A 24,418-nucleotide genomic window follows, 5' to 3' on the forward strand; every position below is an offset into this window, starting at 1 on the left:
TTTTATATTATTGTTACATTGCATGTTGTTGACTTCTTGTTATGAACAATAATATTTTTGCTACAACTATTGTGTAAATTTCCTTAAAAACTAATCTGTGGTTAACTAAATTGATTTTCCCTCTTAAAAATGAATTAATCATACTTAATACAAACTACTCCGTACCAATTAACCTAATTATTACATAATCTAATACGAAAAAATTCTCTCTGCTTTTACATATTTTTCAATTTGACTTTTGTTTGAAACAATCCTCACTGTCCAATTTATAAGAACTTTTAAAGACAGAGGGTGTGCTCTGTACTTATATAAGAGGTATAAAGTATGACCCGTATGGAATTTCCACCATCCTCAAGACAATGACCATTATAATTATAACTTGGAGCTTTTTCCATGTGTATTTCGTTGAAGCAAATTAATTGATGAAAAACAAACATAATTATCCCACCTTAGTTTGTTACTTAATTCAGTGTAAAACAAAATCAATACGTTGGTAAAATTTTTAGATATTATTTAGGCACATTAAAAATTGATTTTGGCACACCTCCATGCAAGCAGACTATTGAAAATTATGCTCTCACATGGAGGTGTGCCAAAATGATTTTTTTTTTTTTTTTTTTTTTTTTTTTTTTTTTGGGTATGCCTAAATCAGTTTCCTACAACTTTTAGAAAGAATACATCCTAACTTTATTTTATCTAAGTGCTTTTATTTTTGTTATAATGTGAAAAAATGCTACGAGGTGTCGAGGTATCATATAAGAATCTAAAAATTAATATTAATTAAGTCAATCTGATTAAACGTCAATTGTATACACCAATTTACCCATGATTTTGTTATTCATACTAAATTAATAGTCCGGACTAACTATTTTCTTTTCAAATTTAGTCCGTACTAAATTTAAAAGGTATTCGTACTACAGTATATTTAAAAAATTCTTCATCTAGAAATACTAATAAATGAAATCCCTCAATTCGTGGCGTCTATTAATATGCAGTGAAAGAACCCAACTCTTAGTTTAAAAGCCATACTTAATTTGACCTTATTAACAAAAATCCACCTTTAAAAACATAATCAACTTTTATTAAAGAAAGGGATTTTGTACAGTTGATAAGTAGCCACTAATCAATCAAGTCGAATTGTTGTTTACTACACATTGTAATAAAAAGTGGCTACATCTTCACTATTTACCCTCTTTTTACCTTAATTACTCGATTCTTTTCCATTAACTTCACCCTGTGTAAACCCTAATACTTCCATCACTAGATTCCCAACTAACTTGCTGCATTTGATTTTTCACGATCGTCACTTGTCTTGATCATATTTATTTGTCTCGGTCGTGTAAAAAGATAGAATATCATCTTTCGAGACTTCTAATTTTATAGGTAAAATGTAAGGTCTTATCGAGCTAGAATCCTAGACCTTCTCTATTGTCCCCCTTTGTAGAAATTGAACTCAATCTCGAGATTAAATTCATTGCGCTCTCTGATTTACCAAGTAAACTTAGCTTGGAGTTCTTTATAGAACATAAAAGTATTTTCATACGTCGTCTTATAAATATATTAAAGATATTTATTTTAAAAAGATCTTTTTACAAATCAAACATGAAAAGAGAAAAAAAGCGTTGAGGGCAAATATGTTGGTATGTAGAGCCATATTGAAGCTGCAATAGGACGAGTTTCATCATAGTGATATAGAAAACTAGGTTAAAAACCTGGTTGTTAAATATTTTTTATAACAATATTACAAAGTACTACATAATGTATATAAAAGATATTTAGAAATATTTCATTTGGGTATATATGGAATATGATTGTCAAATTGGAAAAAATGCCATAAAATATAAATAGTTTACTTTTAGATTTTGCAAAAAAAAAAAAAAAAATAAATAAAAATAAAAGCGGGAATTTTTTTACAAAGTAATGACAAGTGTTATGGATGGATTCGCTTTTAGTATAGGTTAATAAATAGATAGATAGATATATGCGCGTAATATTCTCTTCTTAGTTTTAGGATATGCAATTTGTAAAAATAATATATTAGCATGTCTTGCCTTAACATAATTAGTTAATTACTCATTAAAACCATTAGATATTAATCAATGGAAAGCACTCTAATCACAATGTTTCACACACACACACACACATATATATATATATATATATATATATGTATATATATATATATATATATATATGTATATATATATTAGTTTTAACATCAGCCTCAATAATTCAATTTAATAAGGTAGGTCTCATTCTCTTCGCATTAAATTAATAATATTCGGTAAAATTAAGTTTAATTTAATATTAGTAAGCTAAGTTTTTAATCACTAAAAATAATTTAAATTCATCAACAAAAAAAGTTTAATTTTAGAAAATATTAGATGATAAGAAAAGATCATATTCTCTTCACTTAATTAAATAATATTTAGTAAAAAATAATTCTAGTTCTATAAAAATAAGTTAAACAGCAAAAATAAATTATTTTTTTTTGAAACAAAATGACTATAAAATACAATAACATTATAAAAGTATTAATCGAGACAAATCTTATAAGATCCCACTACACACGACTATATATTTTCATAAGTATAAACTATTTAAAAAAGTCAAAGTAAATTGTATAAATAATACAAAAATCAGACCTTTATATAAAACAGAAGGAGTACTTCGTATTTTAGTTTTAATTTCCTTTCAATTTTCAATCCCTCAACACACCTTTGCTTCCTTTAATAAGTTGAGTACAATGAGAGCCCACTCTCCCCCACTCTCCTCCACCGCCCACTCTTCTTCACTCATCTCTCTCTTTCTCTCTCATTCTTCATAGTCCTTACTCCCCCATTTATAAAAGCAAAATTCTTCCCCTTTCCAAATTTCTAACCTCCCCATTTTTATATCTTCCTTGCTTTTTATTTCCCCCTTTTAATCATCATATTATATTTTCATCATGAATAATAATACCAATAATAATAATAATAATAATAATAATAATAATAATCCCTTCTCAAATTTCTACCTCAAATGGTCTAAATTCAACTCTCTTCCTCATTCACCTTCCCCTTCTTCATACCTTTTCTACAATAATAATAACAACAACAACAATAATAATTATTATTATCCTAATTACTCCAATAATAATTTTTACTACCACAATAATAATAATAATAATATTCCAACACCACCCTCTTCTCCTCCTCTCAAAGAAGCCCTGCCTCTTCTAAGCCTATGCCCTTCAACCATGGACATAGTCGATGACAACAATTTCACCAATCAAAATTCGGCTCGACTCGGATCGTCAAAAAGCACTAGCTTAGAGGAAGAAGACGAAGACGAAGACGAAACCGTTACAGTAGCTTTACACATAGGGTTACCAAACCCTAGTGCAGCTGATCTTGCTTCCATTCTTTCACCTCCTTCCAACACCAGAAACAGTAACAATAATAATCATACTAATAATAGTATGATTACTGAAGAAGATGGAGATTGTAATGATAATAATAATGAAAATGAAAATGAAAATGAAGAAACAGAAGATTTTGGGCATCCTTTTTTAAGCAGGCTTAATAAAGGGCAGTATTGGATCCCTACTCCTACCCAGATTTTAATTGGTCCTACTCAGTTTTCTTGTCCTGTTTGCTTCAAAACCTTCAACCGTTACAACAACATGCAGGTCAGTCACTTTCCTCTCTTTTCTTTATTTAATTAATTTCGATCACTCCAGAACGTAAACTGTCGGATCGAATCTCGTCTACATCATTAACCTTTCGATCTAGCCTCTACCTGTAGAGGCAGACTGTTTTCAGAAAAAATTTAAGTGTTCTAAAAATATATGTTTTCGGAATTAAGTTTTAGTGAATTGAGGTTTCAATAGAGGAAATCACGGCATAAGATTGTTTACAAGATTAAATTTAGAAGACAATTTTGCATGGATTAGGGGTAATTGTTTAGTTTTATTTTGAAGATTATGTTTGCCTAAACCTATAAATCTATACAAATATTTAATTTAATAACTCAATCTAGCTAATTAGACAGACCACATATTAAAAATTATATAATTGAATTTATTTATGTGTATATTTAATAAATGTGATTGAACAAGACAAGCCAATGTTCTTTCTGCTGTATGTAAATAGGAAGGAATAGGATTGAGTGCTTGGGAGTTTGTGCTATTCTTATTGATACACACTGTAGTACTATTCTTCTGATTGTGTCAGTTTGCTGGGTCAAAACTCAACATTATTTCAACCTCTGTCTCCTTTCTCTTATTTTTCTCTCTCCTCTTTCATTCATTCAATTCCATGAACACCCATTAGTTCTTTCTTCTTAACTTGTATGAAGAATTTAATAAAGTCTTCATACAATTGCATGCCATGAATAATACTGAAACTGTCTAGATTCAGTTGTCACGTTATTAGTACGTTACTAGCTGACTAGCTATTGTTGTAGTTACGGTATCAGTATACATACTAAGAATTAATTCTGAACAGAGAGAGTATATATATATATGTGATGTCGTCGAGTTGAATTGGGAGGTTGTGGGTGAAATAGAGTTTATGTGTAGTTGTTTTCGGGGCAATAGGATCATGAAGATAGTTTTGAGTGGGAAGCAGAATCTTGGATTATCCAACACATATATTGGTAATCTTTCATCTGTATAAACTACTTTCTCTAGCTAGTTACAATAAGATCCCAACATTTAGATAAACAAAATTCTATTCTTTTTTTTTTTTTTTTTGAGAAAAAAAAAATTAAGGTAAAATTATTTTGTATTTATTTTTCCCTCTTACATCTCTGTCAATGATAATTGCCTTTCAATGATACCCTACTTTTCCAAGGGTAACTACCCTTTCTTGAAATTGAAAGAGGCTAAAAGGGACAAAATCAAGCACCTAAAACTTAGCAAATTCTACTAAAATTCATCTCATCTTTTTGTTTTGAATTATTTTTGTCCATTCCAATGTTTTGTTCATGATGCTTTCTTAAATTCTAACCATATAAAGAATGTTGTGCAATGTGCTTTGATTCCACAAAATTATAGGAATAATTAAGTAGTATCAATAAGGACGGTGTCTCGGTTCATTATATATCACAAGTAAGTGAAATTTTAAATTCCCAATGAGTTGAAAATAAAGTAGTTTATCTGGTGAAGGATTACAATTGAATGTAATAAAAAATAATAACAATAAAATGGTATCGATGAAGGGTTTGAGCTCTAACCTTGAGGCGGTGATATGCACCGTGTCAACATGTCTTGTCATTGAGTTTAGTTTAGGGTTGTGAGGGAGGGGGCATAGGTACATGAGGTATAAATCTTACCCTAGTTAAGTTGGAACTAGAAATGTCGACCCCTAAAACAAATTACAAAAATACCACGCACGAACTATAAACTGCACCTAAAACTAGATAATTTATTTATGAATACCCGATTTTGAACTTATTTAACCTAAACACCATACGAGTTGATGAAGTATTATACAACTAATTAACATTGACGACTTGAATTAAAATTAGCCAAAACTTAATTGAGTTAAATAAACCTAAACTAAACTTGACGCAAATGATCCATTGGCCACCTCTATTTCTTGCTTACTAACGGTTGGGTGAAAACGACCACCATTACAACTACAAAAACAGGAAGATATTATGTTTTCCATTTCCCATTTCCTCAATTATGATGTGAACCTTCTAGCTAGTTTTCCAACTAATGCTCTACCTTCCTTTACATGTTCAAGATAGAATTTTGAAACTAATCTCTCTAATTTCAGACCCTTTTTTTTTTTGGCTTAGTTCCCCTATCTTTCCAACAAATAATAGTGGATTTTTAAAGTATATCTTTGACTAGAACTATTACTTATTACATGAAACTTAAAATTTGTACAAAAAAGAAAAATAATGATGTCTATCCAAATTGTACTTCACTAAAAATTATAAAAATACAAGTTGAATTGGTGGTCAAATTTTGTACTACGTATAATCTTATCCATGAAAAATCATATTAAAACAAATTGAAACTATCATAATTTGTAGACAAAAGGATTGCAAAACAAAGAGACATATACTTTCAAAAAAAAAAAAAATTCTCTTTAAATGATGCTTTCAAAACTCATAATCATACTTTCTATAAAATATATAATCGACTATATTTTCAATTTATAATGATACCAATGTAAGACGTGTGTAATATATAGTATTGTGCTAACTTCTTTTATACTCTCTTATTTGTTGAATATAAGTGTCACTTCTATACATGGTAACCTTATACAATTATGTGAAAACTTTTTGTATACACATTTAACTATGATCGATATATTATATTGTTTGTATGAATGTATAATTGTCTATGATTGTTCTTAATGGAGTAAGAAAGCATACTATGATCGATATATTATATTGTTTGTATGAATGTATATGATTGTTCTTAATGGAGTAAGAAAGCATTTAGTTTTTGGCTTATTGGTCGACTTAATTATCACTAAAAATATTGTTTTGTATGTTTGTAGATGCATATGTGGGGGCATGGATCTCAATACAGGAAAGGACCAGAGTCATTGAGAGGCACCCAACCAACAGGAATGCTAAGGCTACCATGCTATTGTTGTGCACCAGGGTGCAAGAACAACATCGATCACCCACGAGCAAAACCTCTCAAGGACTTCCGAACCTTGCAAACACATTACAAGAGAAAGCATGGAATCAAGCCTTTCATGTGTAGGAAATGTGGCAAGGCCTTCGCCGTGAGAGGTGATTGGAGGACTCATGAGAAGAATTGTGGTAAACTTTGGTATTGTATTTGTGGATCGGATTTTAAGCACAAGAGATCTCTCAAGGACCATATTAAGGCCTTTGGACATGGGCATGCCGCGTATGGAGTAGATGGTTTTGAGGAGGAGGATGAGCCAGCATCAGAAATCGAACATGATAACGAAGAAAGCCACCACTCAAGGAATCATCAACACTAGCTATCTAGGGGTATTTGCTTCTTCCTTTCACTTATACTCCACATATTATGTGTATATTTGATTAAGTTAGCTAAAAGCCTAAGCTATATATAATATACACTCGATCTTTTAGATTATACTGTATATTTGATCATTTTGGGTTTATCAATAGCTCATGATGAAAGATTAAACACTTTCAAGCTATATGAGCTTTTGAATAAGTATTGTTGTTGCTTTTGGGTGTTGTTTAGCAAGGGTGGAGGAGCCTAATAGATGGCTTTAATTTATCAACTTTGGTAAAGGAGATGATTGAAATAAAGGAGATAGATAAGACAACCCCACATACAATATGCCGGAGTTATTTGAGATATGTATTATTATGGAACAAAAGAGAGCTAAATTTTGTAGATTGATCATCATTACAAAAGTATATTATTAGCACGTATGTATAGCATGAGCCCATCTTTGTGGAAGTGTATGTATAATCATTGATTGTGACCTCCATGTTGGATGCCAAGTTGGTTGATCCAACATCTTACTCGATGGCTAGATTAAATATTATTAAGTGCACTCGAGAGTATTGAGAATGGTGCTTTCAATCTAACGTGTACATAACATGCGCATGCACAAGTGGAGAGGTAGTGTGTTTAATTGTTTAGTGTCGTGTCTAACTTGTGAAAGAGCACGTATTGTGTTAGTTAATCACACATGATGCATACACCGAAACAAGCACACGCAAAATTGGATCACTTTTCAATACATACGAGTACTTCTAAATGCATACAATATTGATTGTTTATACGCTCAAGTTAAAAGACATTTATCCCCTTTATTTAATAAAGACGACATTTGTGCTAAATACTTCTGAAATTACTAATCGTCAAGCAATTAAATGCACATTTCATTTGAGGTGTAGATGGTGCGTAAATCCTCCTTTTAACATTATATTGTTTATTTGAGGTGTAGATGATGCACATTTCATGCATAGTACCTTGTGTTGAAAGACAAGAGAAACATTTTGTGTCACCCTTTTTCTACGTGAAAGAGACCAAGTACACCGAAATGTTAAACTATAATGATTAATTTAAGGTTCATCCATTGCCATGTACTAACATAACTACATAAGAGCATGTGTTACTCAATTAAATTCTTCAGTAATACTAACAAAAGTTGTGTAGTTAGACATACAAAATAAATTAGTTTAAGATAAATCTATGAGCTAATTAAGCAATCAAGTTTCATACTTTAAAATCTTCTTAGTTTGTAAAAGAAATTCCTATTCTTGAACTCAATTGATTATTGTAATAGTATCTAATTATAAAGTGTAAATTCATGCATGCAATTAGATTGGTTACTGGATTGTATATACATTTGGAACAACATCTGCATAAATAATCATTATATGAGTATCTATTTTTATTTCTTAATTCGGCTCATACATGCATCTAATTAAGCTACCCAATAATAATAATAATAATTTGTGTAACAGATTTATACAAGACATAAGCTACTTGAAAAATGAAACTTTTGGATGGATAATGATATGATACTATAAAAGTAGACATTACAGCATAAAATTGTTGGATACAAAATGATTTCGCTAAGAAAAGATGATGAGAGTGTCAGTGAATGGTACAACTAGGCAATCATGGTTAAACACTTAATGAACAACGAATATATAGTACTATTACTAGTAGATGGTACGTGCAAGCTTAACCGATCGAGCTTTCAAGAGATAGATCGATGGTGATCAAACTATGTACAACTTGCTCTCTTAAATATGACATGTATTCCCTTCTCTATCAAAGTTATGTATATGTTGCATCATAATCATACATAATAATACCAAGAGGGGTCCTCCTAAACTATACAACTCACTTTGTTCGTTGTAGAAATTATATCGAGATTATATATTGAATTATATCAGTGTGTCGCTTTGAGTGAATTAAGATCAATTTAGTAGGCTGTACCCCTTTTCTTACCAAAAAAAAAATTATATAAAAATAAATATGCTTTAATTCAGTCTCGTGTATAGATGTAAACATGCATGTATCACATTTTAGATAAATTTTTTTAATACACTGTTAGATTATGTAAATAATCTCATGTATATAATTAGTTGTATAGTACTAATGTATCCTTAACCCTAATCCTTGTAGGCTCTTGTACAAGCAATAAATCAAACTTTTCCTTTGATTGGAGAATTTCATATCATGACTTCATTGTTGCAATCCTCTTCATTGTTTAAAATATTAATAGGACCAAATAATCAAAGTAGACAACACAATTTGACAAACTTAAGCAAATACACGTGTCATATGATACTCAATCATGAATTGAACGATATGTTTTAGACCTGCAATCTCAAGTTTATCTGTTTATACACTACGGAGTAATTAATTGTTATACTAGTGCCTCATTGCATTTATGTTATTCTTTTAAAAACAAAAATGTATAAATCATTGTATTTAATAAATTATTATTTGATCATGACATTCATGTATAATATTATAAATCTAATCCTGCAATAACTTGGAGATCTTGGTATTGTCCGAGCCGATTATCCTAATTCCTAAACATTATTTCACTTTTTTAAGAAATTACTGTATTATAAGGAGCAGGTAGGTTGTAATTGGAAAAATCAACTAACTGCAGTATAAAGCAATGTTTTTTAAGGGTTATTCGAATGGGGTCAATTTTTTTTAATTTTTTTTTAACTTTCTCTGTGACGCCGTTTGTATTTTTTTTATTATTATATACTAATTTTGACCATTGTTTCTAAGTAATATATTAAAAACAAATTTTATATATTGATAAATAGGTATTAGTATAAAATTTTATATTATCTATTTTTATTATTTATTTTTTTACACTATTGGATTGACATGTATGTTACCCTTGAATGTGTCAATTACTCTGAAACACATGAAATATTTTAGAAACGGAGGGAACACTTCTTTTATTTATTTATTTTTTTTTTTTTTTTGAAACCCAGGAGGGAACACTTTATAAATGTACATAATAGAAACTTTATAGTGTCATATATCACTGAATATGCTTAGATCATATGATTCGAGTTTAATACTTGAAACCTTTATTAATAATTATTATTATAGCATGATACCATTGCACATCTGCAGGGACTGCACCCATTACTTCGTTGATTACTAGCATATAGCCATAGTAGATTAATAGTACAGCAAAATACTGAAAGTCTTTAATTCTAAAACCCTTTTGTTTGTAAGAGGCTTGAGTCAAAGATGAAAAGAAGGGGCATTTGAGCCCACGTTATTGGGCCTAAAGCATGTACAACACAGGGCCCTCTAAAAGCTAATGATCCAAGCCAATGTACAATTGTACCAGTAGTTAATGACTAATGTCGACCTCAGCCAATACTAGCTAAGGTCACTACCAATGTTGAACATTTAGTGTAATAAAAATGAACATTTTCTAATTGAATCTATTTTATAATAATTTTATATTTTTCAATTAACAAATGTTCATTTTCATGCAGTATAATGTTCATTTATAAAATAAATGTTTATTTTCATGTCGTATGATGTTCATTTTTATAAAAATAAATGTTCATTTTATTTTTTAATTAATACGAAATACAATTTTTTTGTGTTTGTTCAGTTATATAAAATATTCGTTTTTATAATAAAAGATGTTCGATAAACATTAACATTAATAATGTAAGACATTAGCATTTTGTTCATTATTAAAAAACATATTGTTGATTTATTTAATTGGTATTAAATCATATACCTCAATTGCATGATATCCATTCAAGAGAAATGAACAGATCAAGGTATTTAACTTGACACTTAAAAAATGTTGATGAATAAAAAATCATAGGTTTATTTTTATTTACAACTGAAATGTTCAGTTATATAATATTAAATGTACATATTTTTTCAGTTTCATAGTCCCTTTATATTACTCTTATATTATAAATGTTCATTTTTATATAATGCAATGTTCAGAAAATGAATGGTCATTTTTTTCTAGTAAATGTTTATTTTTTCTAGTAAATGTTCATTTAGTAGGCGTGACCTCAGCTAAATATTTGCGCAATTGTACATTTATGATTGTAAGAGTGTAAGACGGGTGTGAAATTACTCTAAAATGATTAAAAGCGACATTAATTTAAAGTCCCTTGTTTTCTTACTATATCGGTAGTAAATATTCTCTTGACAAAAAAAAAAAGAAATCTCTTTAAAAATAATTCATAAGGTAAAAAAACTATCATCTTACCCTTTAAAAGATTTACCTCATAAAAATCACTCAATAATTCTTAATTAAAGCAAAATTTTATTAAGTTATTGTAAGATGGGTTAAATTTATTGCAAAAGTATTAAGTTATCCTTATCTACTTAAAAAAAAAAAAATTACCCTTTTCTTATTTTACCCTTAAAAAACACATTTAATGTGTTAGATTAATCATATTTGCCTTCATAGCATGTATTCATTTGAAGTTTCCTTTAAATTGACTGTCTTATAATAAAATTAACCTAAATCTGCTTTTTACAAGACCTATTGAAAATCACTTCTTTGCAAAATCTATATAGGTTAAAAGATTCCAATATTAGTTAAAAATTAAGAATAAATTATATTTTACGGAAATTCCACGTTTTATTAAACTACCCATTAATTTTTTTATTTTAAAATACCACTTGTAGACACCTGATTGTGTCTCCCCAAAAACCAAACCTAGTGATGAGTACCTTTTACGTCATTGATATCGAGTAAGGTGAAATGTTGAAGAGTCTCGTGAATTCTTCTGTTTTCTAAAACTGTTTTAATAAAAGTAATTCATTTCTTATTTCGAAAATCATTCATTTCGTATCCTATTTATGAAAAATGTCCAATCCAGTTTATTCTGATCCGTGATATGGGTCCAATAATTGTGTAGTTGGATAGGAGTTGAAAAGAGCTTTACAACGATATATTATAAGCCCAATTCCGAGTTATAACGAGGAAGTTATAGCCAAAATATTAAATTGGGCCTAAATGATTTTGATGGGCGGCCCAATGATCATGTGGAGGGTCCATTAGTTATAGTTGTATTCCTAAAGTCATTAGGATTTATCCTAATCTTCTAGAATTCTAGAAGGTTATTTTGAGTTCTAAAGAGATTATGATTTGTAATTTTAATTATTATTGGTTTTGAAAAGATAAAGAATTCTATTTGGAATAAAACAAGTGTTTTAAAAAGATTAAATCCGGTTTAATAAAAGATAAGTACGGACTCTAAGTAATCCAATTCAATTAGAAGGACTCCGTACGAATTTTTATCATGCAGCTTCCATCGCGCCGCGACAGGCCTATCGTTGTGCAATAGCTCTGTCGCGTCGCGATGGAGCTGATTTTACTCCGAGTTAAATTCTAACTTTTTTTCTTATCGTTTACGGTCGATTTTTCTCTATAAATAGGGTCTTTTTCCTCCGTTTTAAATCATCAACAATCATCATCTCTCTTCTCTCTCTAAGCTAAAGCTTATTCTTTCTTTCTCTCTTGATTTCTAAGCCTAGCCTTTTCAAAATACACCATAAGTCCATCACGAGACTTAGACACACATAACCAAGCTCGAAGTTGCCTTAAACCTCGACGTAAAAGGTTGATAGTTCTGAGGGTTTGGTCACAAATCAAATTTCAATTCATATTAATTGTTTGATTTAATATTATCATTGAAGTTACTAATGCGTGTATTCTTTTAATACACTAGTGGAAAAATTGCTATTAGCAGCACCCTATTAGTAACTGACATTATATGTGTTAGTTACTAAAACACTAATTGCAACTGGCTAAAATAATGTTAGTTACAAATACTATGTCATTAGCAACTGGCGTAGTAATGAGCGCTGCTAATACTTAGATTGAAAAAGTAAAAATTTATATTAGCAACTGGCCTATTTAATGCCCGTTGCTAATAATAATAATTTTTAAAATAAAATATTTATTCGCAACTTACCTTTTAAATGCCCGCTACAAATAATAGGTCAACTAAAATTTGACCAAATTATTTGTAACTAACCTTGAAAGGCCAGCTGCTAAAAGTAGGAAAATGATGTTCTAAATTTGACCCACCCCCTTCTCTCTCATATATCCGCCTTCTCTCTCATCAAAAAACGAAAAAAACCTTGGTGATGAACTTCACTTATTCAGCCCTTGCCTCCATTGTTCGTCCTTGAACGTCAATCAGCCCTCAGCAATTCAACCGCATTGTCCCTGAACTTCACTCAGCCATCTGCTTCATTTTTGCTCAAGAATTAAAGAAGAACGAAACCCTAATTTCTTATGCACTACACTGAAGTAGGATAAAACCCTAATTTTGTGCTGCACCCGATTGAAGCCGTACTTCAAATTCTCCATTGAAGCAGCTTATGAGCCTTCTGTTCTCCATTTAAGCAGTTTATGAACGTTCTGTTTTCCATTGAAGTAGGCGCATCAGCCAAGTCGTCAAATTGAAGCTTCAATTTGACAGACTCAATTTGACAATTTAGGGTATTTTTTTTTGCTTTTTTCTTGAATTTGGTTGTTTGGAATTGCTTCAATTCGACAGATCTTTAGGAATTTTTTTCCCTAGATTCAATTCTTTTTAGTTTATTGTTTCGATTTTTTTTCATTGATATGGTTTTGAATTCAAATCTGTTGATAGTTGGAGCTGATTCCATGATATTTTGCTTGATTTAGTGTTGTTGATGGTAAATTAGTTTTGGATATGAAAGATTTGGTTCGGTTAACTTTGATTGATTGTGATTTGAGTTGCTAGATCTACTGTGAAGTTTATTGCTACTATGTATTTTTATGCGCAATAACGCAGTACAAAGTTCCTGAAGTTCAACCCCGAGTAGCAAATATTGGTCGGCAATTCAGGAAATCAGATGCCAAACTCTGTAGTTCTCGTAATTTGGTACAGCTTTTACAGAAGAGTATTTCCATTATTTGCTTATAAGAACTAGGAGGTTTTCATTCAGTGAGGATTATATTGACTTCTAAATCCTAGCTACTTTTCTTTCTTGTAGTCTTTTCCTGTGAAATTTCTCATTTTTTGAAATTGAACAAGCAAAGAGCTTTTCTTCTGTTCTTAAGGTACTTTTTTCTATTACCCTTTTATACTTTGTCTATCTTTATAGTTTCAATTTGAAATTCTTGTTTTTTAGTGAAATTTAGGTTTGACTTGGTGTTGTGTACTTGTGTGAGAGTATGAATTTTTCTTGTTAATTTTTTGCATTTACTTGTGTTTTGTTGAATTGAGAAATTAGATTAGTTGAATCAAGTGTCCGGTTCATATTTGGGACATAATTTGGGGTGGGCATTGATTGTGAGTTGTTTGTTCTAGTTTTCTCTGGAGGTACAACAACCATCAGTTTATTAAAATCGATCACAAAGCTCATATCTTTGCCATTTTATTTGTCTTATAATGCCATTTGAGCTAACCCGTTTGCTATATCTCGTAAACTACTTAGTTTGGTACTTCTGATATAGTTACCCACCTTTATCAAGCTGATTTTGTTGGATGAAAAGTTATTTTATGATTCTTCCTCTAAAAAGAACCAAAGGTTTTGTATAAACTTATGACCTAGTATATGAACTTAACTTTCTAGAAGTAAGTGGAAATAAGGTGAGTTGAAGTGCAAATTATTTTATTTTTAGCTCTAAACTTGACACATTAGCCATTATATGAACCTTATAGACCTAAATTTGTTGTCACTAGCTTGTCTGAACTAAAGTTCTCAAGGTGAAATTAATAAGGCCTTAGTTATGATTTATGAATAGGGTAGAGAAACTTAAGAATGAAGTAATATCTTTATAATTTAACTTCAAACTTGTGTCTTTCTGCTGTTTTAATTTTTTTTATTGCTAAACTCCTTGGCGTTAACTACATTGACCAAGAATGTTGGAAATTATCATTTATAGTCATTTGAACATATCTTCAAAAATAGCTCCTAATTTCCAGTTTCCATTTTATTATTAATGTAGTTACAAATTATGAATAAAATAATTGATGACACTAATGGGTTAGGCCTGATGAAGGATAATACAATTGGGGAGGCTTTGAGGTAACCTGATTTTGGTGGGTCTACTGCATTTCAATTTTTTTTTGCTGCTGCATTTCTCCTGTTTTAATTCATGTGTGTAGCCTATGATGAGATAAATTTTACTTGATGAGGCTAGAGTTTGATTTGGTGCTTTTTTTTTTTTTTTTGTCTCTGAATCATGCTGTCCAGATGAAGTTGTCGTGCCGAACATACATTGTCAAGACTATAGGGAAGTTCAAGGAACCCGCATTATATGCCCTTGATTAGGATTGCATAAGAGCTGGTCAGTGCCATGGTATATTCCTGTGGAGCTTTCATACACAACATTTTACCTCATTATTGTTCATTTGTTCATCAAGATTATCATGGCAATCTTATTGATTATAATATTCCCTAAAGCAATTGCTAGAGGTCAACTGTGTGATGCTGCATGTTCTATTCTTGTGGAGCTTTCATACATAGTACTATGATCCATTTTTTTTAGTGTAGTATAAAAAAGGGTTAGAAGTCTGATGGTTTTCAGGTACCCTAAATATACAAATAAGAACTTCCTTGCTATCAAAAGTGGATTAACAAGAAGCCAAGTATAGTTATAATCTTTGTTACAATATTTTAGTGAACAATTATTTTATCTAAAAACATCAACTGATACAAGTATTGCATTCACTTAAGACAAGATCATAATGTTAGCGACCATTGTATCATGAGTTGCTGTTAATATGATGAAGCTAGAGTTTGATTTGTGTTTTTTTTTTTTCTTTTTTCTTTTTTTTTTTTTTTTTTTTTTTTTTTTTGGTCTCTGAATTGTGATGTGTAGATAGAGTTCCCTTGCCAGATTGGCATTGTCAATCTAAGTTCTTTCTCCTTAAATTTTGTTGCTTTTTTTTTCTGTTCATTTTTACTTATGTTTAGATTAATTCCTAATCAATTGTTGTTTATTGTTGCTTTTATGTTTAGCAGGAAAATTCATGGCTTATTAGTCGATTTGAGCCGCTACTTCTCATTAATGTTGTTGTTCCTAGACGATGTTGCTGATGTGTTTCTTTTGTTGAATAGACAAGCCAACCTTGTAATTTTTTTTTTTAAATTTGTAATTATTGTTTGATAAATATGAATTTTGTTGTAATAGATATTTTCTACAAGTAAATGATATATTTCATACATCAATTAGGCTAAAAATTACTTTTTTTTTATTTTTAATAAAAATACCATTCGCAACAGGCTTAAATTAGGTCAGTTGCAAATAGATAGTATTAGCAGCGGGCCTAATACTAGGCCAGTTGCAAATAATACTCTATTAAGTTTAAAATAAGGCTACTCGCAATGGCTTATAATTAGGCCAGCTGCAAATAACTACTATTAGCAACGGGCCTACACTTGTCCAGTTGTGAATAGTACCCTTTTATGTTTAAAAAAAGGACTATTTGCAACTGGCCAATAATTATGGCAGTTGTGAATAATAACTATTAGCAGCTGACAAGTGTCAATTGCAAATAATATTATCATTAGTAGCCCCCTCACTAGCAGCCCCACGTGCCAGTTGCTAAAAGTCACTTTTCGCCAGTTGCTAATAGCGTTTTTTCCACTAGTGATAGAAAGAGGTACAAGGCTTCAAAGTAAATAATTTGATTACTTAATTATTCTTTTGGTATAGAAATCATGCTTAGATTATTATTTTAATTCTTAGTATCATGTTTAGGGAGTTAATTAATATTTCTAAAATTTTATTGTTTTCTAGTATCATGTTATGGATAAACCTTTGATTTTTATTGTTTAGTGACATGCTAGAATTTGTTATTAATTATGTTAGTATCATGCCTAGGATCTTGCTAATAATATTATGCTTTGATGGGATTGTTATGATGATGGTTATAATCGATATTATTATGTTGCTTGATCACGCCCTCTCTTGCAGGTTTAAAGGGAATTTGTACTAGAAATCACGCTTAATAAGATAATTAATAATTTGAATTAAGCTAATATGATTTTAATTCAAGTGATCACCAATAATAGATTTATTTGTGCAATAATAATCAACCAACATAGATTAAACAGGTTTAGAATTAATATATTGATTGTATGTTGATCGAAAAGCGCACATGAATATGAGAAGAACAAAATAGAGGCCTATTTAGGGTAGATTCAATCTCTTTTAGGTTGGATTTGTACCTTCACCCCCGAATATCCAGTCATGGTTCATGACCATTATGGAGTTAGCAATCTCTATGATCGTGAAGGGGTGTAACCTTCACCTCGTGAACGGTTTACAAGTTCCTAAAACTTGTTGGCGACTCTTTTACTCTAGCTTCCTTCCCTTTGGACGCTACTATGCTTAAGTGCATGATCACAATGGGGCTTAAAGTTGGGTGACTTGAAACATTCCCTACACCACTAAAAAGACAAAACAGATTAAATGATAAGTGCAAGTTGAACTCAAACTCTCTAAGTAAAATGTCAATAAATTGGGTCATTCACAAATCACAAACACCAAAATAAAAAACACACTTTACAAAGATTTGGATTGGACCCACAATAGTGAGATCTAATCATCGATTTTTACTATTCTGTATTTTATTTTCCTAAATAACCGCATAAAATATGCGTCAAACATAACCAGCAATATAGGCTATATTTGGCAAAACTACTATAGCGGGATAGTTTTTAGTGATCAGGTAGTGGGGTAGCTGTCATTTAGTAGTAGGTAGAGGTTAGCTATTAATGTAATGGTTAATAGTATAAATGTTTGGTAAAAATAGTGATTGCAATATTAAATACAAAAAAAATCCACATGCAATATTTAAAAAGTACTCGAAATTTGTCGTTACATGCTATCTTCAAATGTTAACATTTGTAACGTTTGATGGTTTGAGAAAAGCTACCAATACATTACCTCTACCATTACTCACTACCTTACCAAACACTCTTATATTTCCTTTTGAGTACTAGTGTTTTGATTTGGTCCAAACACTAACCACTACTTAAGACGCTCTCACCAAACAGTCTTGATCAAAAGGCTAATATAATGCCATTACTAACTATTTGATATTAATTCGAGCAACCCTCAACCAGTAAAATATTTTCTTTGAGTATCGTGTACCGGTCCAGAGTTTAGAGTAGAACGCAATGAGTATTAAACTCTAAGCTCTGTTTGACTTGGTCCAAACGCTAACCATTACCTTATATTTCCTTTGAGTATTGCGTATCGGTCCAGTACTGGTGTCTTGACTTGGGACCTGTTCTAATTGACTGAAATGAACTTATTGGAGCTGAACTGAACTGAATTGAATATTTTATGAGAGAAGAAAATTAAGAATTGAACTTATTAGAGCTGAATTGAATTGAAAATAATCTGAAATGAACTGGCCCATGGTCCAAACGCTAAACACTACCTAAAACGCTCTAATCAAGAGTAATTAGGAACGCAATGAGTATTAAACTTTGGTTCAAGCATTGCCAAGGTTGCTTAATATCATCAGCCCTAACCTTAATCTTGTTGAAGTTTTTCATGTTAAAACTCAATCTTAATCTTGTTTAGCGAAGAAATTCTGATTCTCATTTCCATTGAAACCATAAAACCCTAATGCCCACGCCTTTCTGTTCTTTCTCTCTCAAATCCATTATGATCCAAATTTGATTTCAAGTTTTTATTGAAAATCAGAAAATTGTAATGTCTGTATTCATAAAATTAATTGAGTATTTTCAATTTTCATCAACTTAAATCAAAAAGAAAAAATTTCCAAAAAGAGGGTAATTAAAGATGAGTCAACCCTCTGTGATTCTTGCAACTGCTAGCTATGACCACACCATTCGATTTTGGGAGGCTCAAACTGGTAGATGCTATCGTAATATTCAATACCCAGATTCTGTAAGTCTTTTTTTTAATTGTAATTTTAATTAATTAATTTATTTGTTTGAATCTAATGTAGTTGAGAAATTTCTGGAATTAATCGTTGAGTTACGTTGTATTATTTTCAATATTTGTGATATGGTGTGAATAATTTGTATTTTGGTGAATATGTGTATATTGAATTTATGAGGGGATGAATTTGGTGTAAAGATGTGATCTTTTGTTTGTTTTACAGCAAGTTAATAGGCTTGAAATAACCCCAGATAAGCGATATTTGGCTGCAGCTGGGAATCCTCACATTCGATTGTTCGATATTAATTCGAGCAACCCTCAACCGGTAATATACCTTGATCAGAAGGTTTAATGCCATTGTGATTCTGTTTATGTGTGGGTGTTCTATGTTACCTGGACTTTGGAACCCATATCGGACAAGGGTATGTGCCCAAGTTTTAGACTCGGCTTGTTTATGAAAAATTTCGATTTTTTGGTGCAAAATGAATTGTGGAAGTGTCTGTACCCGTGTAGGATTGTTGAGGTTCTAACACAGCTACTTGAGATAAGATGAAGAGTCCAGGTAACATAGAGTGTGTGTGTGTGTGTGTGGGAGGGCCCGAGGGGGGAAGGTTGTGTTAGTTGCTTCGAATTGATGGTGTAGGATTATATCTTTGATATCAAAATGGCAGGTGATGAGTTATGATTCTCATACGAATAATGTTATGGCAGTTGGGTTTCCATCTAATGGGAATTGGATGTATTCCGGTTCTGAGGATGGTACAGTGAAGATATGGGACCTCAGGTAACAACATGAATTTTGTGATTCGTTAGAATGAAGTTGATAAAGTAAAGACATTGAGTTTCGATTTCAGAGCTCCAGGCTGTCAAAGGGAATATGAAAGTCGTGCTGCTGTGAACACTGTTGTTCTGCATCCAAACCAGGTTAATTTTAGGCTATTGTTCTCAACTCTTTTATGCTTGATTTATCTGTAGTTTTGGGTAATTGATTCAATGTTGGATGATGGAGAATGACTCGTATTGACTTAGTCCATAGTACCATATGGTGGACTCTCTTAAGTCTTAACACCTTTGCTTAGAACTTATTAACTATGGAAAATGAGTTAAGTCATTAAATATTCTTGTTCGCTGTACATTAACAATAGTTCTTTTATTAAGTGGTGAACTAAATTTTCTTTTGCCTGCTCAATTGGATCTTGTTAAGTTACAAATAGCATTTGCGAAATGGCTACATCTTAACGGATCACCAAATTTCACTTATTAGCTCATACGAAGTACTACCTCCGTTTCTTATTATTTGCCACAAAGGAATTTTTTATGTCTCACAAATAATACCCTTTGTTGCAAGACAGAGGTAGTATTTTTTTTTTTTTTTTTTTGGTGGAAAAGTAATCTTTATACATAATATTTTTTAAAAAAAAAAAAATGTTACTTCTTCATAATTGTTGGCTGGTTGGTTCCAGATTCAATGTTGTCTTCACGGTGATTTTGCAGACTGAACTGATATCAGGAGACCAGAATGGCAATATCCGGGTTTGGGATTTGACAGCAAATTCATGCAGCTGTGAATTGGTAGGTATTTAGTGTTGCTAACTGGTACACCAATATAATTTTTAAATAAGTGCTTATGCTTGGTTATTGAAAGAAGGTTTTGTTTGGTATAATTTTTATACTATAGTTTATACTCAAAGTTTTGGATTTATCTATCTGAGTTGAACACTTAGTGAATTTTTGTTCTCTTTCCTTACAATCCTTGATATTTGTCCTTGGTGAATCTTTCTTCTTAAATTCTGGAGCAATTCTATTCTAGAGTACACGGTTTTACTCATTATGGTTACCTTCTGTTTAGACCTCGGCATGCATTTTGTTTTTTAATTTCCAAACCAGCTGGCCTTTTATTTATATTTTGGTAACATATGAGATGAAATTGTAGTGTATCAATCTCTTTTATACATTAGTTATTTTTAGCTTTTAAGGCCATTTAATTTTTCCAAAGGGAAGGCAAAAGAATGAAGAATAACATAATGGGAAAGAATTGGAACCCCTAACTTACCCCATATGTTTTGGTTGCCTATAGTGGAGAGGAACATGTTTGATAAAAAAAATATTGACATAGCTCAACAAAAATAGTTTGTGAGGCACTAATTCGATTACGGTCTTGTTTTGATATTCCATATTTGGCAGATTCTATGACTGTATCTGACCTAACGTTAAATGTTACAGGCATTGTGACGTATGCTTTTGACTTGAACCTTATGGGTTTTAAGAGTCATCTAAGGATAGAGAATGGTGGTATGTAAAGAAAAGTTTCTAAGATTCATCCAAGGACATAGGGTAGGTGATTTATGAACATTATAGGGGCTTTTTGGCTCACAGATTTTTGGTTTTAGGTATGAGTTTGGAATCAAACCCATACTTAGTGTTTAATTAGAATTTTTTGCAAAAAAAAATGATAAGCTCAACCTACAAGATTTGAAGCTCTTGAGTTCTCATACCCTAGGGAGTGAGGTGGGTTTATATCTAATCCTTATCCCTATCCCTATCTCTATCTCTGAATCAACTTTTATTACAAAAAAAAAAAAGAAGGAATTTCTTTTGTTCTCACCAAAACACTAAGGAATTTTTTATTACGGTCTTTACGGATCTTAAGAGTCGGAGTCGGATCCTTTCTTCTCCTACTTCATCTTTCACTATTGTCGTTCTTCCTCCCGTTGGGATAAACTGTATTTCCCCTCTTTGTGTAATCAAGATGGAAATATAACGATAATAATAAAATAGAGAGCACAATAAATTTTTGTTAATGTGGAAAACCAAAAATCCGAGTGACTAGTAGTGCAAAACTTCCATTATTAATAATAGTAGGATTACAAGAAGACTCCACCTAATATGGATAGTGATGTCAACGAGTCGGATTCGAAGTAGATTATGCTAAATCCGACTCCGATCATACAGGAAGTCGGGGCTAAATCTGACTCCGACTTCAATATCTGGCCTCCAACTCCGATCCAATCTGACCCAACTCCGAGTTTCTTTGTTTTTTCGGTTTTTTGTAAAAACATTTACTCTCTCCGTTTTTTTTTTTAATATGCTAGAGTTGAGATTTTCCACTATTCATGTCATTATTGACTTAATTTATTTACCAATCAATAACTATATATTAAAAGACACACCAGCAATGACACGTGTCATCTTTTAGTGTGTCTTTAATATATTATTTTTTTTTAAAAAAAACTTTTAAAAAAATTGATAGAGAATATACGCAAATATTTTTCCCAAAAATTTAGGAAAAAATCAAAAATTAATATTTGGAGTATTTACCAACTTAGATTTCTCACCATATCTTTATAATAATTTCTTTATAAGCAATTACTTTTTATGTATAATGATTATCTATAGCAAAAAATCATGAATATATATCTTTCAAACTAATCTAATTAGTGAATGAAAAATTATCAAATATAAAATAAAAAACAACATTCCATCATTGTTCAAAATAGAAGAAAGCTTGAACAAAAAGTACAATATGTAGTCATAAAGGATTAAAAAAAATATTTTAAGTTGCTTGATTTGGGATAACATAAGAAATAGATTTTGGACCAAATTATTTATTATATTTAAATATAATTTTAAATTAATACTCCGTAATAAAGAGTGAAAACCCGTGCATGACACGGGATCTAATCTAGTATATAATATAAAAATATGATCATATAATAGGTTGTTGGATTTGTCATAATGTCTACTTTTGTAAATTTATTTTTTCATAAGTTTTGTCTCGGCAAATGTGCAAATTTGACTCTAGCTTATATATATATATATATAATATAAACAGAGGGAGTATAGTAAATTGACAATTTACAAATTCCACTAGAAATAACAATAATAATACAAATCCAAAGAACAATAATGCAAACATTACACTCTACTTGTGAAATTGTCTACAATAGTACAACATATCATAAAACTCATAGTAAATTACAAGTGCAATAGCAAACAACCAAATAAACTCAGAGTCGGATTTTTCTTGGATTTATTGTAGGATCCGACTCGAAGTCGGGCTCGGATTTTTTTTTTCTTTTTTTTTTCACGGACTCGGAGCGGATTTTTTTCCCTCGGATCGGGGCGGAGTAGGGTCGGATCCGATTGGATTGCCAATCCTAAATATGGATGAATAACAATTTCTCTCACAATACAATTGTGGAATACCCGCTTCTAATTTTTTTTAGGTTTCTCACTTTTAATAGTGGCTTTCTTTTTCTGTTAGAGGTACACTCACAATGCTGGCTGTGGATTGAATTGTCAAACCTCACTAAGGTTTCTCTATTTATAGTTGGATTCTTCCATCCTTAACACAAATATTAAGTGAAATTTTCAACCTGAAGTAGTAGAGAGGAAAAGAAAGAAGAAAGAAGTTTTAATTCTGTTGAGTTGGTTTGCTAAGAAAGTAAGAAGTGAAGGGTTATGTAATTAAACTTATAATTAGAGATCAAAACAAAATTTCCTTAGACAATTGCGTCCATCACTTCCTAGCTGCTGCTGTTGAGGTGAGGGCCTGGTTGAAGTGGTTGGATTTTATGAAGAACTAAATAGCTATTCGATTGATGTCGTAGCTCTTTTTAGGTTTTATTGTGAATTGAGATATCCTGTTCATATCATCAACAAGATGTGTGATGATAAAGATGGTAATTTTTATGTTTAAGGAATCATTTTTGAAACTGATAAAGATAGACTTGGGCCATTGTAAGTGGTGTTGCTCCAAACGTCTTCTTTGTTTATATGCAAGTTATGAGTGAAGAGGATAAGTTTATGATCATCTTGAAAATGGCTGATGTTGTGAATGGGGTGAATGACAATTAGAAAGGTCCCTATTATTGGATTTCTTTTTGTGTCTAAGAATTATAAACCGGAGAAGAATCATTTTATATCTTTGACGATGAACCAAAAATGATGAGGAAGGGCGGTAAATCTGCGATCACTATCCTGTTTCTATAATGGGTGTCATGATAACTATGTTGGAAGGAGTTGAGTTGCATCCTATGTTTTAAAACATTGAAATTGTTTCCCCATTCAAGACTTTGAACAACAAGGGTTTATTATTTGTTCATTGGTGCAACTACTCCTTCAAACAAAGGCACTAGGCGGTGTGGAAGGAACCCCCATCGGGACGAGTCGTCCCTCAGTGGTGGATATCCCTGAATCACTGTCGAATACAAGTCTCCGAACACACGTCTTAGCCCTCTTCCTCTGAGCGAACTCTCAGCTTCGTCCACTCGCTTAGCTCTACTAGCCTGAGTGCTAACAAGCATCTCCTCCCTTATAGGGTCAACTCTGCTATCTACCTCATCCTCACTATCACTAAGAATGATGTGGTCTACAGTAGGCTTTAGGTGCCCTCAGTAACGTCAACCAACTCAGTGCTCTCATTGGCTTGAAGTGGTTCAGGTTCTGAATCTTCTTCGTCACTATCCAATTCAATCACTGGGTGATTAATTCCCATTCTCTTGTCGGCCGAGCTCGCTCATTAATCATGGCTCTCCAAGCCCTAGTGGACAAGCCATACAACCCAAACAAAGGAC

At 31.3% G+C, this 24,418-nt stretch overlaps 2 protein-coding genes and 1 long non-coding RNA gene across 5 annotated transcripts in view; all 3 read left to right on the plus strand.

Annotated features, from left to right (window-relative positions):
- The first annotated feature begins 2,882 nt into the window (after positions 1-2,882).
- LOC145582357 (zinc finger protein WIP2-like) lies at positions 2,883-7,454 on the plus strand. The gene is made up of 2 exons (XM_081639359.1): positions 2,883-3,670; positions 6,501-7,454. The coding sequence occupies exons 1-2, from the start codon at positions 2,948-2,950 to the stop codon at positions 6,957-6,959; spliced, it is 1,182 nt and encodes a 393-aa protein (XP_081495485.1). The 5' UTR covers positions 2,883-2,947; the 3' UTR covers positions 6,960-7,454.
- A 5,590-nt stretch (positions 7,455-13,044) lies between these two features.
- Positions 13,045-16,150, plus strand: LOC145582358 (uncharacterized). Of its 3 annotated transcripts, none has more exons than XR_014099865.1 (5): positions 13,045-13,445; positions 13,714-13,854; positions 13,967-14,033; positions 15,173-15,278; positions 15,944-16,150. It is a non-coding gene; the product is annotated as an uncharacterized LOC145582358 (long non-coding RNA). The 3 variants fall into 3 exon arrangements; XR_014099866.1 differs by having other exon boundaries at positions 13,765-13,854; XR_014099864.1 differs by lacking the exon at positions 13,045-13,445 and having other exon boundaries at positions 13,454-13,854.
- A 2,349-nt stretch (positions 16,151-18,499) lies between these two features.
- Positions 18,500-24,418, plus strand: part of LOC145582359 (target of rapamycin complex subunit LST8-1-like) — a 30,875-nt gene continuing 24,956 nt past the window's right edge. Inside the window, exons 1-5 of the mRNA XM_081639360.1 lie at positions 18,500-18,848; positions 19,066-19,167; positions 19,514-19,626; positions 19,697-19,766; positions 20,337-20,414. Coding sequence (XP_081495486.1) covers positions 18,741-18,848; positions 19,066-19,167; positions 19,514-19,626; positions 19,697-19,766; positions 20,337-20,414 — 471 coding nt within the window. The 5' untranslated portion in view covers positions 18,500-18,740. The remainder of the gene's footprint in view (positions 18,849-19,065; positions 19,168-19,513; positions 19,627-19,696; positions 19,767-20,336; positions 20,415-24,418) is intronic.

The sequence above is a fragment of the Chenopodium album genome, chromosome 15 (assembly GCF_948465745.1).
Source record: "Chenopodium album chromosome 15, dcCheAlbu1.1, whole genome shotgun sequence".
Lineage (NCBI taxonomy): Eukaryota > Viridiplantae > Streptophyta > Magnoliopsida > Caryophyllales > Amaranthaceae > Chenopodium > Chenopodium album.

Coding starts and splice junctions, on each gene's coding strand:
- LOC145582357 (XM_081639359.1), top strand. CDS start 2,948: ATGAATAATAATACCAATAATAATAATAATAATAATAATAATAATAAT. Junction 3,671..6,500: donor ACCGTTACAACAACATGCAG/GTCAGTCACTTT, acceptor GTATGTTTGTAG/ATGCATATGTGGGGGCATGG.